The sequence below is a fragment of the Pogona vitticeps genome, chromosome 12 (genome assembly GCF_051106095.1).
Source record: "Pogona vitticeps strain Pit_001003342236 chromosome 12, PviZW2.1, whole genome shotgun sequence".
Classification (NCBI taxonomy): Eukaryota; Metazoa; Chordata; class Lepidosauria; order Squamata; family Agamidae; genus Pogona; species Pogona vitticeps.
In genome coordinates this window covers 6,887,838-6,904,515 of record NC_135794.1, presented here as the reverse complement: position 1 = coordinate 6,904,515, position 16,678 = coordinate 6,887,838, and the positions used below count along the sequence as shown (strand labels likewise).

General features: G+C 46.0%; 1 protein-coding gene across 1 annotated transcript in view; it reads right to left on the bottom strand.

The window, feature by feature from the left end:
- Positions 1-14,687, bottom strand: part of ARIH1 (ariadne RBR E3 ubiquitin protein ligase 1) — a 51,712-nt gene extending 37,025 nt beyond the window's left edge. Inside the window, exon 1 of the mRNA XM_072982149.2 lies at positions 14,194-14,687. Coding sequence (XP_072838250.2) covers positions 14,194-14,592 — 399 coding nt within the window. The 5' untranslated portion in view covers positions 14,593-14,687. The remainder of the gene's footprint in view (positions 1-14,193) is intronic.
- Between the last annotated feature and the right edge of the window lie 1,991 nt (positions 14,688-16,678).

Below are 16,678 nucleotides of genomic sequence, written 5' to 3'. Positions count from 1 at the left end.
TTGATCTGACTTAAATCAAATCCACCCTGCTAGTGCAATTTTCTCTAGAAAGTGTAGTAAACCACCGCGTCCAGAGTTCCATCACAATGAGTAAATTATACATTTAAGAGAAGAACAAACAGGGAAGGGAAGGGCAGCTAGGAATGATTCAGGTTTACTGCTGAGTCTAGATCAAATTCCAAAGGTATTTTGACTGTAATCACTTAAGTTTGGGGGGAGGGGTTTCCAACTTATTGCAATGGCAAAGAGCTTGGCAGCATTACAAGCTTTGCCACTAGGGCGAGAGATACAGCAGCAAGACTCCATAATGACCAATCTTACATGAATCCTTTGGAAACAACTGGTAAAGCCTCATTATGTGCATGCCCAATAAAACCTTGAGTGCCTAAATCTCAGAGGCCAGATGTGGGAATTTTTACCATGATGTCAGCTGGGACAACGGTTATGCCATCAAAATAACTGGAGTTGGAATTCTGACTGTTTTAAGATGAAGATGGATGGCATTCATTTGCTCCCTGCTCCCCAAAATTTGTAACATCGTTCACATGCTCTGAACATTTGGCAGTTGCCTACACTAGCAGTTTCAGAAGTCAGCCTTCTTACTTTTTAATGTAGCACCAGCTGAATGAAAGTTCTGTTCTTTGAGGAAGGGAAGAAAATATGTTCCCTTCATAATGAGTCATTCTGCTGGCAAAAAAAGAGAAGCAGGCATTTATTGATGATTACTAGATTTAACTTAAGAGGCCTGTACAATATGGCATTCTATAAAACATAAGCTCTTCCTTTAAAGCAGATGTGGGAAGCCTTTGGCCTTCCAGATGTTCACAAACTCTCTTCCCATAATATCTTGCCAATGTCCATACTGGAGAGGCCAATGAGGACTGGAGTTCAGCAACATCTGGAACCCCAAAAGTTTGCTCGTTCTGCTCTTGTTCCCCCCCCCCCCAAAAATATGCTGGTTTATAACACTCATCTCTAGCCATCATGGCCATGATAAAAATGACACTGGTTGCAGCACAACATATTTGGAGGGAACGAAGCGAGAGACGCCTATCTGAGAAGGGATTCAAGTAAACCAAGTATGCTTTGTGCATCCCTATCGGCTTAAATAATCATAAACCTTGCCACAATATCTCCAACAAACTGCAATATTTAGCTAGAATATCAGGGGTTTTTTTGTATATTTAATCTCCTGCTGTAGATGACACAATTTGTAACTCTGCTTTAGATGTTACAATTTGTTACTTTAAAAACAATATATATGTTAACACAGCTTTGTTCAGAAAATTCTGTTAACTACATTTGGTATCAACACCACTATGCCATGGAAGAAAAGAGTGTTCCAGAATGACAATACCTCTGCCTGCTGCAGAAAGAACTACAAAATAAACACTGTTTGATGCTTCTGTCTGCTGGGTCCACACACTGAACAAAAAAGTTCAATTACATTACAGTCTATCTAATTCATATTTAGAATGTCCTAAGACTCTCCAAAGGACCAACAGTGAAGGATGTAACAGATGACTTCTACCTTTAAAACCCATGTAAGTGGTAACAGCGACTATTTTTGCTCGTGTGAACTTCATACCTGATGGAGAAAGTTAGGCATTTTTAGAACTGCGCATCAAGATCCAACGCCCTACTGTCATAGAGGAGAGCAGCCCTTTCTAAACAGATACGGTAAAGAAAAGTGTGAAAGAAGGGAGGCCATCTGAAATTCATCTGACAGTAAAAATAAGACAAACTCTGACCCACAGATCACGGTTGTTAGGCATCTGCACTAAGGAATGAAGAGCAGAGCAAAACAACAACAACAACAATAACAACAACAACAAACTGATTAGTTGATTGAATTTATGCCTCATAATTTAGGCTCTGTTTACATAAAAATATCTGCCCACTGATGTGACCTTGCAGGATCCATGTTAAGTCTCTTAGCACTAATGTCCAATTTATATGGTGACTAGAGATGAACACGAACTACGAAACCATTTTTCGGCCAAACAGGTGCTTGCCACTCTTCCGGCAGGTGACCACACCGAGGCAGAACCCTGGCTTCCCTACCCCAACTTTTCCAGGCGCTGATCTAAGTCGGTGCCTGCTAGAGGAGATGGGGCTGGGGAGTGCTGAACGCCAAATAAAACGGGCATGTACTGCCAGTTTGCCATTTGTGCCCATCGCTAATCATAACCGTGTCTGTGATTAGTAGTTTAGAGCACTGGTTCTTAACCTTGGGTTACTCAGGAGTTTTGGACTGCAACTCCCAGAAGCCTTCACCACCAGCTGTCCTGACTGGGGTTTCTGGGAGTTGCAGTTCAAAAGCATCCGAGTAACAAAGGTTAAGAACCACGAGAATATTCAGAGAATATTACAGTATTCAGAGAATATTTATATCCACATCTGTTCACATGATACAACTGAATCCTTTAGACTAGAGGTTGTCAACCCCTGGTCCGTGGCCCGGTGCCAGCCCGTGGCCTGAGCCGGACCAGGCCATGGAGACAGACCTCCCGCCCCCTCTCCACCGCTGCTTTGCGAGCACACATGCATGCCAGCGTGAGCACTCCCCCATGCCTTCACGCATGTACCTGAGAGCGCACATGGGGTGCCCCGCCTTCCTCAGAGGCTCAGCCAGTCCGCGGTCCCCAAAAGTTTCGGGACTGCTGCTTTAGACGGTAAAGATAACCAAGACTTTATATAGCAAGACAACAGAACCAGAAAAACTTAGTATTTTAATAATTCAGACTTTTAAGAAACACTCCCCTCAAATGGGTTACAGTTTTATCTAATTTTCAATGCAACCAGTCCCTTTAAATTATTCTGCACAATCTTTAAGAAAACCCAAAACTAGTACTACAGGTTATCCCAAAACAGAGCAACACAACCCCTTGCTCTCCAAGGGTTAATTCATGCTATGAACAAATTCTATGCATGTTTTGAAAATATCTGCAGCCTACAACAACAAAACCCACATAAGTCCAGGCAGCTTATTCTAAACCCTCAGAGAGCAACATGTTACGTAACACCTTTCTACTTAGGCCTGTGCCAGGATGATAACATGTGTGCTCTGCTGCTCCACGACGGCCAATGGCCAAAAAAAAGAAAGGAAAAAAAAGAGGAAAGAGAGAGAGAGAGAAACCAGCTGTCTTACACTTGCTGGCAACACTCCTGAAGTTAAAAATACATCAACCGTCTCCAAGTTGCTTAAATGCTACTAGTGAAAGAGCTTAAGTTAACAGCCATTGTTTCTGGAATGAGTCATACAAGTTTTAGGGGGAAAAGTGAACTATGTGTAACATTTCAAATAAATTTATTTTGTACCAACAAGTGCTCAGAAATACCATAAAATCCATACGACATATTTCATACAAAGATTATCAAAGCTGCAGAATACTAGGCAACAATTACTTCAGTGTGACCTATCTTCTTGTGGCCATACTGGAACTTGGGACAAATAAAAGGCTCTATAGACAACCACAATGTTTCAAGCTAGAAACATCACTGCTCTGCTTTAATCCTGCCCCTTCTCTGAAAGTCTGAACTTTTACCACCAAAGCTACTCCATGTATTAGATTCCGTGGCTCAAAATCACTGAGCAACCAAGTGGGACTTTAAACTCAGTCTGATTCCAAAGAGGAAGGCCCTACCCACAGTTTTTTCCAGAGTATCAAGATTTTTTTTCCTTATTCAGTATGAAATAAGTGCTTTGGAACAAAGCTAAGGTAGCACTGTCAAAAGCTTAAAATACACATCTGTTTTCAAAAAAGTAAAAACAGCTTAAGTTGGGATTTGCTTTATAGGTAGATGGCAAAAGTTTCTAGTCGGTCTACAGACATTCTGTTTTATTTGCCACTACATATTAACTACTGAACATTTCACTAACATTCAGTTTAAAGTTCTGAATAACCAATTTGATTTATGCTATTTTTCATGATTCACTGTTTTGCGGTTAAGTCTGAAAACTGGATTAATGTTTATGCATAGAAATGTAGATATGCCGATAGGTTACCAACTGTAACTATAGTTCTTCAAGTGGATCTAATGGGTTAGCACTTGCACAATCTTTGGAACCTTTTACAGCTGGAAAATCAAGAGATCTTTAGAGGACCCGTCAACCCTCAGTTCCCCTGCCACCACTAAAAAGCAGCATGACAAGAGGGAAGGCAGTAGGGAGATGTGGATTCATGGCGATTCACTCAAAGAACCATAGTTACAGTAAGTAACCTATCTTTCTTCATTGTGGTTTCCATGAATGCACACAAATGGGTGAGTAGCACACTCACTTATCAGCTGGAGGGCTGTCATGTAAGGATGGAGGCCAACACCACTCTAGCCACAGTGGTAGAAGAACGTTCACGGGTATCGAGGCAGTAATGAGAGATGAACGTAGGAGCCTGGGCCCACGTGGCAACAGCACAGATGTCTTCAAAGGGAACACCATGCAGGAAGACCATCAAGGACAACAGTGTGTATGGAATGTGCTGAGCCCTGTGTGTAGGTTAAAGTCTTTCAGTCTTGCGAACAGATCATGTCCTGGCAGTAGAGAAGGCTAGGGCACACCAAAGAATGGCTCCTGGCATGTGGAACAGAGGTGGAAGATGCCATGAGGCCCAGCAGCTTCTGTGCTTGCAAGGTTGTGGCAAGGGCATTCGGGGAGAAAGCAGCAGCCAGGGCAGCCATCTTGTGTGGTCTCTCCACAGGGAGAAAGTGTGGCCCGAGTGGGAGTCCAAAATGGCTCTGATAAAAGGAACCATTCTGCATGGATGAAGGATGGACTTTTGCAGGTTGATGCAAAGGCTGAGGTTCTACAGAATCTGCAGAGCAAAAGACACATCCTGCTTGGCCTTGTGTCGGGAGGGCGCGACCAGCAACCAGTCATCAATGTATGGATAGATGCTGATGCCTGGCCTGTGCAGGTAGGCTGCTATGGGCACCGAGCCGTTTGTAGAGCAGTGAAGAAGCTGAAGGGAAGTGCCTTGACTTGGAAGGCTAGGCCCAAGGGGGAAGGAGAGAAAACAGCTGTGGTTCGGATAGATGTGGATATGAAAACAGGTGTCCCGCAGGTTGATGACTGTGAACCAGTCTTCTGCTAGAGAAGTGGGAGGATGGTCACGTGGAATTTGGAGGTTGTGTTCAAATTTGATGTTGCAAAGGTCAAGGATAGGGCGGAGGCCTCCATCCTTTTTTGGGGGGACAGTAAAGTAGCAGGAGAAAAAAATTATGTTCGTAGCCAGGTGACTGGTTCTATGGAGTCTCTGCTGAGGAGAGTAGATACTTTGAGGCACAGAGTTGGGGATGGTGGGGCTGGGTTTGGATGTGCCAAATGGGGGTAGTGAGCGAAATTCTACTGCGTATCCGTGCTGAACTATATAGACAGAATCCAACTGTTGGATGTTATGAATTGCCACTGAGGGCAGAAGCGCAAGTGGTTGAATGGGGAGCCTGCAGGAACTTCGGCAGAAGGAGGTCAGAAAGACTGTTTTGCCTTGCAGTCAGTGCGCTTGGTGGCAGTTGGCTGACAATATTTGGAACGAGATGCCTTAGTGGTGTATGTTGCCAAAGCAGGAGAGGTGTAACACGGTCTTTCAGGCATACGTTGATACAGCATAGAGTATCTGTAAGGGTAGCAAAATTATTGTTGGGTTGGTTGGGGATATACCCCCAGACACTTGGCTGCATTCCTCTTCTTCTGTAGGTCTTCCATAATGTTATCGGTTTTGGTGTTGAACAAACTGTCACAGTCAAAGTGAAGGTCCTCTATATGGGCCCCAGCATCGTCAGGTAGGCCTACAGAGCATAGCCAAGTGTGGCAGTGGATGGAGACTGTTGCTGATACCTGGCGGGTGGAGCATTCTGTGGCATACAGCTCGCATTTGCTGAGTAGCGACCGCAAGAGCCTCTTGGTGTACTCAACTGGCTTGTGCATGACAGTCTTCAGGCAGTTTGTCCAGGAAGGGTTGCAGCTCACTTCCAAGGTGTCTACTATATCTGCCTTGATAATTAGCATTTCCAAGGGATAAGGCAGTGCAGTAAACTTTCCTACCCACCGCGTCCAGTGTCCACTCTTTCCCGTTATTGGGAGACTGAAGGCTGGTGTCCCTTAGACTTTGGGAGGCATCAATTACCATAGAGTTGGGTGTGAGATGCTTGGCCAGGAAGTTCATCCCTGTGTTGAAAATGTTGTGCTAAATCTCCACCTGCTTAGAATCTGGAGGCACAGTGGAAAGTCTTTCCCAAAGTCCTTCAGCAACGTTTACCAGGCAGGGCACTATAGCAAGCTGAACTAGGGTAGTGTTAGCCTTGCCTATCTGATCATAATGAGGATCAGAGTGCTGTGGAGGAGGGCTCTGAGCTTGCAGCTCGAGTGCCTTGGCTAGACTAGGATAAGTTCCGAATAAGTCTGAAGGTCCAGAGAGGGAGAGCAGGGATGAGGGTCAGCAGCATCCAACTCTAGAATAGTAATCAACCGGGGAGTACCAGCCAACAACACTGAGGCTGCGCCAGAATTGGGGGAGTCATTCGAATCCAAAGAATCACTCTGATCTTGCTAGGTCGGTTCTGGAGGGTGGTGAGCAGGCGGTGCCAGCAGAGAGGCAGCCAACACTGGGTAAACGGGTTTGGGTTGGTGGGTCGTTGTAGAAGAGCGGTGATGTTGTGTCAGAATTGATGCTCAGGCTTGAGAGGTGACGTCTGGCTCCAGTGGTGGAAGCATCCGCTCATCATGATGAAGGTGTTGATGCCTCGGTTCCAGAGCCGATGGTTCTTTGGTTACCGGGTGTGGTGGAGCCTACGATGCTTTGGTTCTGGAGGTAGGGGTCCTTCGAAATCTGGATGTTGGTGCTTGGTGTGAGGCTTAGCAAAGGCCTAAGTAGAAACAGGGGGGTAGCAAAGGAGCCAGTTTGGGCTTGAGGGGCGCAGGCCTCACAACAGTGGATGAAGGCTCTCGTTGGTGCCAGGACGGAGTGTCCAGGAAGACTGGACAGCCCGAGTAGTAGTAGCCTCAGGAGATACTGTGAGCTTGGCAAAAAGCAACCAACTCAGGAAATGAGGCATGGTACCTGCTGGGGGAGGCCCACAGCATTCCCTGATGTGTACCTGAGAGTTCACCCAGGTAGTGAGGAGGATAGTAAACTCTAGATGCTTTGGGTTCACACCACTCTTACTCCTAAGAGACATCACCTGGTTGGAAAACTCAGTCCTGATAAGCCGAATAGGGATCTGGAGCCCAGATTGGTGGGGCTTCAGGATATGAACAGGATACGTGCAGGTATTTCTTCTATGGTCAGCATCTGATTGAGCCCCTAATTACAAGGTTCCTTAAGACACCCTTTCATATTCTCCCAATATAACCTCCTCCTTTTTAGCTGAACTATATAACGCATATCTTTAAACACAATTTCTCTTCCACCTGTACAGATTTTGTCAAAACTCACTCAACCTTCAACTTGCAGCATCAAGTTGCATTCAAGCTATTATAGAAAATGTTAAGTCTTCTTAAAATTGTGTGTCTTTATTTACTTCGTTTTCTATCCTCTCTTTCATGATTGTTTATGGTACATCAACAAAACTTGTGTTCCCATCATATTTGTGTACAATGCTACAGTGGGGCAGGAATGAAATATAGCAGAAGGGTGAAGGGCATAACAACTGGATAGTAAGTGCCCAGAATAAAAGAGCACTGATCATTTCATCTGTCAGAACTTTCCTGGTCCTACAAAAGAGGAAAAGCAAAGTAATAACACTCCAAAGCTTTTCATATTGTTTTTTCTATTAAAGAGAGTGGCAGTGGCATCACAAAGGCTGACATTCTCTCCGTTATGAAATTGCACATTCTTCTTTGGTGCTCAAAGTTTAGGCTTCATTTACAATCACAATACAAGTCTTCCCGAAAGCATGTCTTTAATCAGGCAGCAGCTTAAACAGAAAGTCCAGTAACCTACTAATCAAGAAGTGAACTGCGCAGCATGCTGCTGCTGAACTTTGTTTGGTCTCTCAAGTACTAAAAACTCTTTTATTTTGCTGCTCTTGCAGAGAGAAGCCTGCAGATCCTATGATAGGTGTCCTTACACATTCCTTTTGCACCACTTCTGCGTGCCTGTTTCCTGTTACTCACAGGCACAAGGTGCGGCCATGTATAAATGTACATTCTACACACAGTATATGGGCAGCACATAAACCTAGATAGGATGATTGTAAGCTGAGCTCACAACACTGAATGCTGTTTTCCATTCAAGAAAGCTAGCTCCAAGCAGAATGCCTTTTGCCCAGGTTTCTCTCTGACAGTCTAATATTTCTATAAGTAGAGTCACATGAAGACTTTTTAAAAGCATGAACATCCAGCAGAGAAGGCTTTCCACCTAAAATGCAGCATGTGAGGACTAAGCTAGTTCTAACTTTTTGCAGAGTTATGTTGATTGTATTTCCACACTACATTTGCTCCTTCTGTCTATATATTTCTAAGTTGACACAATATCCTGAATTGCACTATAGAAGCCCCTGAGACCACATCAGTCACAAACAGGAAAACATATATGCTAACCAACAGAACCTGGCACCCTTTGGATGTGTTGAACTACAGTCTTCACCATCTTAGGGTGAGAGATAGAGATGGGGGTATTCTGATACTAATTTGTATACAAATACCCCTGCACTGGTGGAGATAATGAGGATCCAGCCCCATGGGGCCGGAAGGTCCACTTGCCGACGCGCTAATGCTGCGGGGTCCGCATTCCCATCCTATCGTTCCGCAGATTGTGATCGCCGAGGCACTTCTGGCAGGAGGTGGGACAAAAACCTTTCTCCCAGGTCGAAGAGTGGCTCGCTGATCGTGATCTCCGGCGCAAAAGGACGGGAGCGTGGACCCAGACAGAGCGTGGACCCAGACAGAGCGTGGACCTAGTGACAGAGGCTGTGGTGCAATTCATCTAGAGCAGTGCTTCTAAAACTTGGGTCTCCAGATGTTCTTGGACTACAACTCCCAGCTAGTGCTGAAGGCTTCTCAGACTTTCAGTCCAAGAACACCTGGGGACCCAAGTTTAGGATCCACTGATGTAGAACGCAAGATGGATAACCTATACAGGGCGACTCCACACAAGATTCTCTTGTAGGAAGAACATGGGAATTGCACAAGAGAAGAACGCTGACAAAGAAAGGGTGAGAAATCAAACAACCAATGGTGGAACTAGGGAGGGTAGCTGGCACTGTGCTATCCCAGCAGCCAATCCTGGAAAAAAGGCCCTAACATTTTTGCTTCTCCAAAGCCATGAGTACATTTCACTCAAAGAGGAGGTGGGCATGCCAAAGTAAATGGGCTCAGTTTATATGGCTGCCTCTGAGAGGCGTATCTTGAGCAGGAAAAAAAAATCTCCAAAGGAAACACAAACACGTGCTAACTCCCACAAGGCCTGCTTATGCACCATGTTTCATCGGATGTAATGTCTTTGTGTACAGATGCAAAGCCTGGTGGAAAGAAAAAAAAATAGGATGAGGCAAAGATTTTTATCCATTCCTCCATACAGCTTCATAGGGGAAACCTTTTAAACTATTCTGACGATTATCATCACTGGACTGGTTTTAAATGTATTATCATGGAATTCTGCAAATAAGTATCTAAAGATTAGAAGTCCAATTGCCAGTATACTGTCATTCGTGTCTCATCAATAGCCTCAAGCTTTAAAAAAAAAGGATCAAGTCTTCCAATGTACCAAAATTTCTCTGCCTGCACACCTCTGGGCACAAATTTGATAAATCTGATATACAAATATCTATGGAAGATCTCTCACTCTATAAAATAATTTCTGTTTACTGGTGGTTGGCCAAGGTGAAGACTACACAACATTTGAAAGCATTTTGCTGGCTTGTCCTTTCCTTTATCACAAGGTTAACAGCTGTATTTTCTGTTTGTGTGTCTCCTACTACCAATGAGCAAAAGCTTGTATGTGCAAATTAAATGCAATGCACTGGAAGTTAAAATTTCTGTTCCTTCACCCCAAGGAAGCCATTCAACAGGTTCACATAACCCAGAACTGTTAAATTTCTACAAGCACTCTTTAAAAGTCATACAAATAGTAATTAGAAAAGGATCAGATCCTATATCTATGCATGTTAAGAAGAGTAAACATCAGCAGGCCTGTCCATTTGCTACAGCATCCTGGTACTCTGATATTACAAAAACATGTGGATTAGCCGTCAGTGTTCACATTCAGGAAAATAAGCAATAAACCTAAATGCTCCATTTTCATAGTTTCCAAGTATCAAGATTCCTTAATTAATTATTCAAGTGTGAAGCTACAGAAAAATGGTGCCCTGGAAAGAATTCTGCAAGATTTAACTATTAGTTCCTGTATCTGTTAGAGAAGAAACTTAAAATGATACTTATTCTAAATAGCTTCATTTCCCAGAATACAAGATTCTTGATTATTCTAAATGGCAGACAGTATTCACAAAGTAATAAGCATATGCTAGCTCAGCCACCCCAAAAAATCCAAACCCTGAGTTGGGAGGGGAGACCATATCATCCAACAGCAGCATCCCAGGACCATGGGTTGGAAAAGCTCCCGTTGGCAACCAGTTGCTATGTTACTTGGGAAACTGTGGGACCTGCAGTAAAAAAGGGGAACTTTCTGAAGCTCTGGCTAAAACTGGGGAATATGTCTGCTGTCCGATTAACCCAATGGTTCATTTGAACTTGAGGGTGGTTCTTTTGAACATTAGAATGCACAACACAAAGATACGTGTTGTACGTGATGCACCCTCTATATTGTGACTCCATTTTAAAGATTCAAGGAAGAGAAGCCTCATATATAGACTGCTTGACTGTGGTTGGAAGAAGCACGAAACAAAATTCATCCACACCCATTCCTGCATGAGCTATCACAAAGGCTTTGTGATTTGAACATCCAATTCTAACTGCTTTTCCTCTTGCCTCAGAGAATCTTCAGAGGATTAACAACTTTGCCCCCCCCATCCCATCAGAGAATCTATACATGTTAACCCAGCTCTCTAACTAGGATGAGTGCCAGGATGAGTAAGGAAGAAGAGGTAACAGTATGGAAAGCTACGCAGAGGACTAAGTTCAACAACTCTGCCATTTGTGGTTCTTAGCACCATACCCCACCTTTAAAAGTGAAAGTATTACATCTTTAAGTAACAGATGTAAACAAAAATGTTTTTTGCCTAGCTGACATATTCTACACAGCCCTTAGTGGCAGAAGACACATTGTGTGGCCATGCTTAGCCCTTCTGAATTCAAGGACCCTACTCCCACAATAGGTTATACAGAGCTTTCTCTGTAGCTCTATATAGAATCAAGCTATGAAGAAGAAAAGCAGCAAAACCCCCTGAGGACTAGCTGAATGCATTCTTAGGCAGCGGTCTTCCTAGATTCTGCCATTAAGAGAAACCTTAGAGTGCTGCCCCCTACCATCACTGCTTTCTACTCTAATGCATTTGTTCATCTCCTTTTACACTTATGAAGAGAAGCGGGAGGGGGGAAGGGAGTGAAATTTTGAAAGAGCAAAAGGCTTGAGAACTTTTGCACACACCCCTTCCACAGCAAAATGAAATAAATCTGCCAGGAGACACTCAACGGACAGTATCTCCCGCGCCAAACTCAGTTTCGGCCAAAGAACACCATAGAAAGCAAAGGCTCATCATCTTAGCAGGGGGTTTCTCTTTAACCAGATACGAACAGAAAAGGAAAACCTCTCAGCATTAACTGAAACAAAAGTGCAGACAAAACTGCACCATTAAAGATGTTCTATAGTAATTAAGACAGATACAGCCTGCTTCCGGGTTATAACTACCTGATTTGAACTTCCTTGGACACCTGAAAATCTACTCTAACTCCACTTCAACTTGAATTTGCATGTACAAAGAAATACTTTACAGTAAAGTTTCAGTATGTCCATGGAACACTACCTGCTATATTGATAGAATGTAGCTTACTAAATATGGCCAGAAATACCTACTAAAAACACAAATAAGAAATACTATATGAGCTTTACCTGCTCTTTAAAAAGTCTAGTTCTTAAGTATCAGTGCAAGTCACCGTGTGGGCCAGAGGAAAGTAAAGATTTTTAAATGCAAATGTCAGGGAGCTCACATCTCCCTAGTCCTACTTTTTGAACTAGGAATATTCAACAGAACAACATATAATAAAGATTATAAAGCCATTTATCCACTGACATGTGAACATTTTTGCACAATCTGATTTTCTGCAATGCCAAAAGTATACAGACACATCTAAAAAGCACTGTAATGACATCACTCTTGAATTCTATGGCACATAAACTGTGGCCAATACATTACAGGAAGGTGAGATCTCCATGGCAGCTACCCTGCTTCCCTGAAAACCAGCCCTAGTATGATATTTCAGGATGCTCATAATATAAGCTCTATCCCAATAATAAGCCCCCATTTAGTGCAACCCCACCCTCCACCCTTGTGCAGCAACCAGAAGATGACATGACTGTACAGTATTTGAATAAATGTAGATTGTTGGACATGAAAAAAATCTCCTGAAAATAAGCCCTGCTGTGTCTTCTGGAGCAAATATTAATATAAGACCCTGTCTTATTTTCAGGGAAACATGCTAGAAGGCAACAAGTAATCTCTGTATTGTACCTATGTCTGAAGAAGGTCCATGAAAGCTCACATTAAAGTATGAGTTAGTCTTTAAGGTGTCACAGTTTTATCTTTTTTATTTTGTCTGATACTCTTGCAGATTAACATGGCTACCTCTTCTAAAACTCCCAACGCTTTAAGTTCCAGTATCTATATCACTTACCCACAACATAACATAAATACATTATGCTTACTAAATGAGTGGGCATGGAATGAAAATTCTCTGAAATTATTCAGCCTTCAACTACACAATAACTACAAATGGAATAATCAATCCAACATTCAGGAGTCATGTTAGGATGTTGTCACTTTTACCAGACTGAGGAGCTTCACAGGACAACTGAGAACGTGACACAGAGAGCGACTGGAGTTCAAGTCTTGACACTGCAGAGACAAACCTAACTGACCTCCCGGATTTATCTAACGGAGAAGGATTAGATATCATACCACAACCATGACAGATTTGCTATCTTCACTTGCTGCAAGCTAGGAACCGGCACTGCTTGTCCTGTATACATTTAAATCTTAAATAAAACTGGTAGCAAGGTGTACCTTCCTGTATTTCATAACCACCTGACGCCACTGTTTACATACATGCATATACATATATAGTAACTCTCTCTTCTTGCTTAGAGGATCCTGTTTCATCTTGATGGAGATGGCCTCCACTCACAAAAGTTTATGTCCTATTTGTTGACATTTATATAATCAAAGAAAACGCCTTCTGTTTGTTCCTTTTAGAGCAGCAAGCGAATACTGTGCTCTTTCCAGACCTTGGCCTGCAATCCCCACCAGCCAGCAACACAGCAATTAATGGGAGCTGCAGTCAGGCAACATCTGGAGGACCACAATATTCCTGTCCCCCAAAGCTTACACACATGCATACACGTGCGCGCACACACACACTTGCTGTTGCAGGAAACTGCAACCAGCACTAGCCAAAAGAGAATGCTCTTACTGTATTCTTTTGAGTGGCTAGGAAAAAGGGCGAGGAGGGATTTTCCTTGTGGCAACAGGACCAGACTCCCCCTGGCACCTTGTTTTACTTGGCACAGGCTGTTGTGGACCATCGATGCCCACTTCAGCCCAGGCATTGAGCGGGGGAGCTCCATTGAGAGGCCTGTCGCTCCAGGCCAGGGATGAAACTCAAAGGCCCTTAAAACCTTCCTGCATCGAAGGTGCCTCCAAGGCTCTTTGTTTTGCCGGCAGAATTAGGGAGAAGGAGAGAAAGGGGGAAGAGAAGAGAAGAAGGGAGGAGGAGAAGAAGGGAAAGGGGGGGGAGAGGAAAGGGAGGAAAGGAAACCCGTCCGCCGGGCAGCGCCGGGAAGGCGTGGCGGAAAGACGCCGCCGGGAGCCGATTCCCCCCCCCCCCCGATCCCGCCGGCCCTGGGGCTCTCCCCGCATTCCTCCACACGCCACAGCGGCGGCCAGAGGAGGGCCCTCCTCCGCCTCCCCTTCTCCCCTCCCTCCTTCCCTCCCTGCCCGAGCGCGGGCCTCCCCGAGCAGCAGCCCCCCCTTTTCTCTCTCTCTCTCGCGGGCGGGGAGGAGGGAGGGGGGCGGCGGGCGCACCTGGATGACCTCGTTGACCTCTCGGATGCACTCCACCATGTGCTGCAGGATCTGCTCGGCCGTCAGGACCTCGTAGCGGTAATCCTCCTCCTGCTCGTGGCCCAGACCGCCTCCTCCTCCTCCGCCGGAGCCTGGCCCGCCTAGGCCGCTGCCTCCCAACCCGCCGCCACCGCCGCCTCCTCCTCCGCTGCCGGGCCCGAGGCCTCCGGTCTCGCCGCCCATCAGCCCGTCGCGCTCTCCGCCCACGGGCGGCTCCAGCTCCACCTCGCCCAGGTCCAGGTTGCCGTCGTCCGGGTCGTCGTCGGGGTCGTCGTCCTCCTCATCCTCCTCGGCGCCGCTGTCCTCGCTGCACTCCTCGTCCTCGTCGAACTCGTAGTTGTAGCCTTCGTCCGAGTCCATGGCGGCGGCGGCGGCGGGAGTCCGAAACGGCGGGGAAGAAGGGAAGGAAGGAGGGAGGGAGGGAGGCTGGAAGCGGGAGGCCGGCCTCACCGGGCCGCCGGCCTACGGGAGGGGTGGAGGGAGGGGGTGGGGGAGCTGGACTCGAAGGCTCCGGCCTGGCCGCCTCCCTTGGGCGGCCCCCTCACAAACACCCGCCGCGGTGGCTGCTGCCGCTGCTCCCTCCTCACAGGCGCCGCTGAGCCAACAAAGGGACGCGTCCGGCCCGCTCCGTCACCCCGACGCACGCACGCACACGCACGGACGCACGCAGCCCGGCGACGGCAGGACGCAACCCGGCGTCCCCGTGACGTCACCGCGGCGCCGCGCCGAAAGCAGCCGCGCCACGCCCCCTCCGCCCGGCCGAGCGGCTGCGAATGGGGGAGGCCTTCCCGCCGTCCATCTTGAGTGTGGCCGGAGGAGTCGCCGTTGTCCTAAGAATCATGGCCTCCCGGCGGCGGCCATCTTCTGAGCGGGAACGCGCGCCTTCTCTTCGGCGGTCCTCACCCGCTTTTCCTCTCGGGAGGGAGTGGCTGGCTCCGTCCATCTTGGGTGTGGTCAAAAAAAAAACCTGTGCCACCTTGGAGAGCTGGCAATTTCGTGTTAAGATAGAAACGTGTGAATGGGTGTGTGTGTGTGTGTGTTGATTTCTATCCCTACGAATTGCCATATACGGGATGCATTGGGTGAATATGATTTCTAACAGCCACTTAAACAAACAGGAGGGGCCGCATCCCCTGTGTTTTTCTATATGTACAGAAACTGGCAGGTAGCGTTAACCGAAGCACCTGATTTAAGTGGAGTCCCCTCCGAGAAAGCTTCTTAACATTACGATTTTGTAAATCTTTTAAAGACACCATAAGTCTCTTTCATGCCCATCAGGGTTAAGTCCCTTATCAGGGAGTGGCTGGACCTTGTATCGCCTTCCATGGGTCTGGCAGAGTCCTCCTGGGGGCAACATCTGGCAGCTCTGGGCAGCTGTCATGGCTCAGTCCCTTGGCAGATGATGCCAGGGTCCGTTGCTCATGCCAGCTCCGCTCCACACCCTCCTTAAAACCTCGCCTTCCTAGGCCTACTGTTGCGCTGAGGCATTGAGGGGGGACCCGATTCACCTCCCAACAGATAACCTCTTCCCATCATCGGTGAAGCTTGCCACAGACACTAAGCAAGAAAGACCCTCTTCGGTGGACACTCAGCCTTGGGCCTCTTCCAGGGGTGGCCCGCGGCATGGTGCTGCCTAAATCAAAGGACAAGAAGATATCCCCTCGTATTATGTATAAAGAAGTTAAGCGGACAGGCATTAGGAAGATCCTTCAGTGCGGGAATGGGAGAAACATCCTTCAAAGGCATCAGACAATTAAAAATATATATACTGTATTGCATTGCTTCACAAAGAAGAACGCTCAGAACCATTGGGTTCTCTAGCTAACTAAGGTCATGGGATGTATTTTCCTAACGACCGATGGGTGTATGCTACTAAGTGACCGCTGCTCTTGCATAAACAAAACTCCATTGTACAGAAAATGCTTGGCGAGAAGTATCAATCAAGAAAAGAGGACAAGGAAGATGTTTATATGTTTTGTGGAATGTAAAGGAACAAGCTCTCTGACTCAATAGTAATTATTTCTGAAAATAGAAATGCTAATGTCTGTTCATCAAGAGACTGGTGACCTGGAAAGCCCTTGTCCAGAAGTCTTGCTCCAGGTGTGTAAACATGTTGGTTATCCTTTTCTGTATCTCCACCAGATCTAGAATATCCTTTCTGGGATTCAACAGGCATACTCCACTAGTGAGATAGGAACAGTGCTAGACTACAACTGGGAAGACTCAGAAATCCCCACTCTTTTCACTAGGTCCCACTGAGTTGCCAGTGTTTCAGTAACGACCTACCTCTCAGGGCTGTTGTGAAGATAAAATGGAGGGAGCAAATGTACGTGTCACACTCTAAGCTTCTTGGGTAGAATATAAATATAATAAACTGCATCAGTTTGAGTCACCATATTTTAGATCAGTGGTTCTTAACGTGGGCGCTAATGCCCCCCAGGGGGCG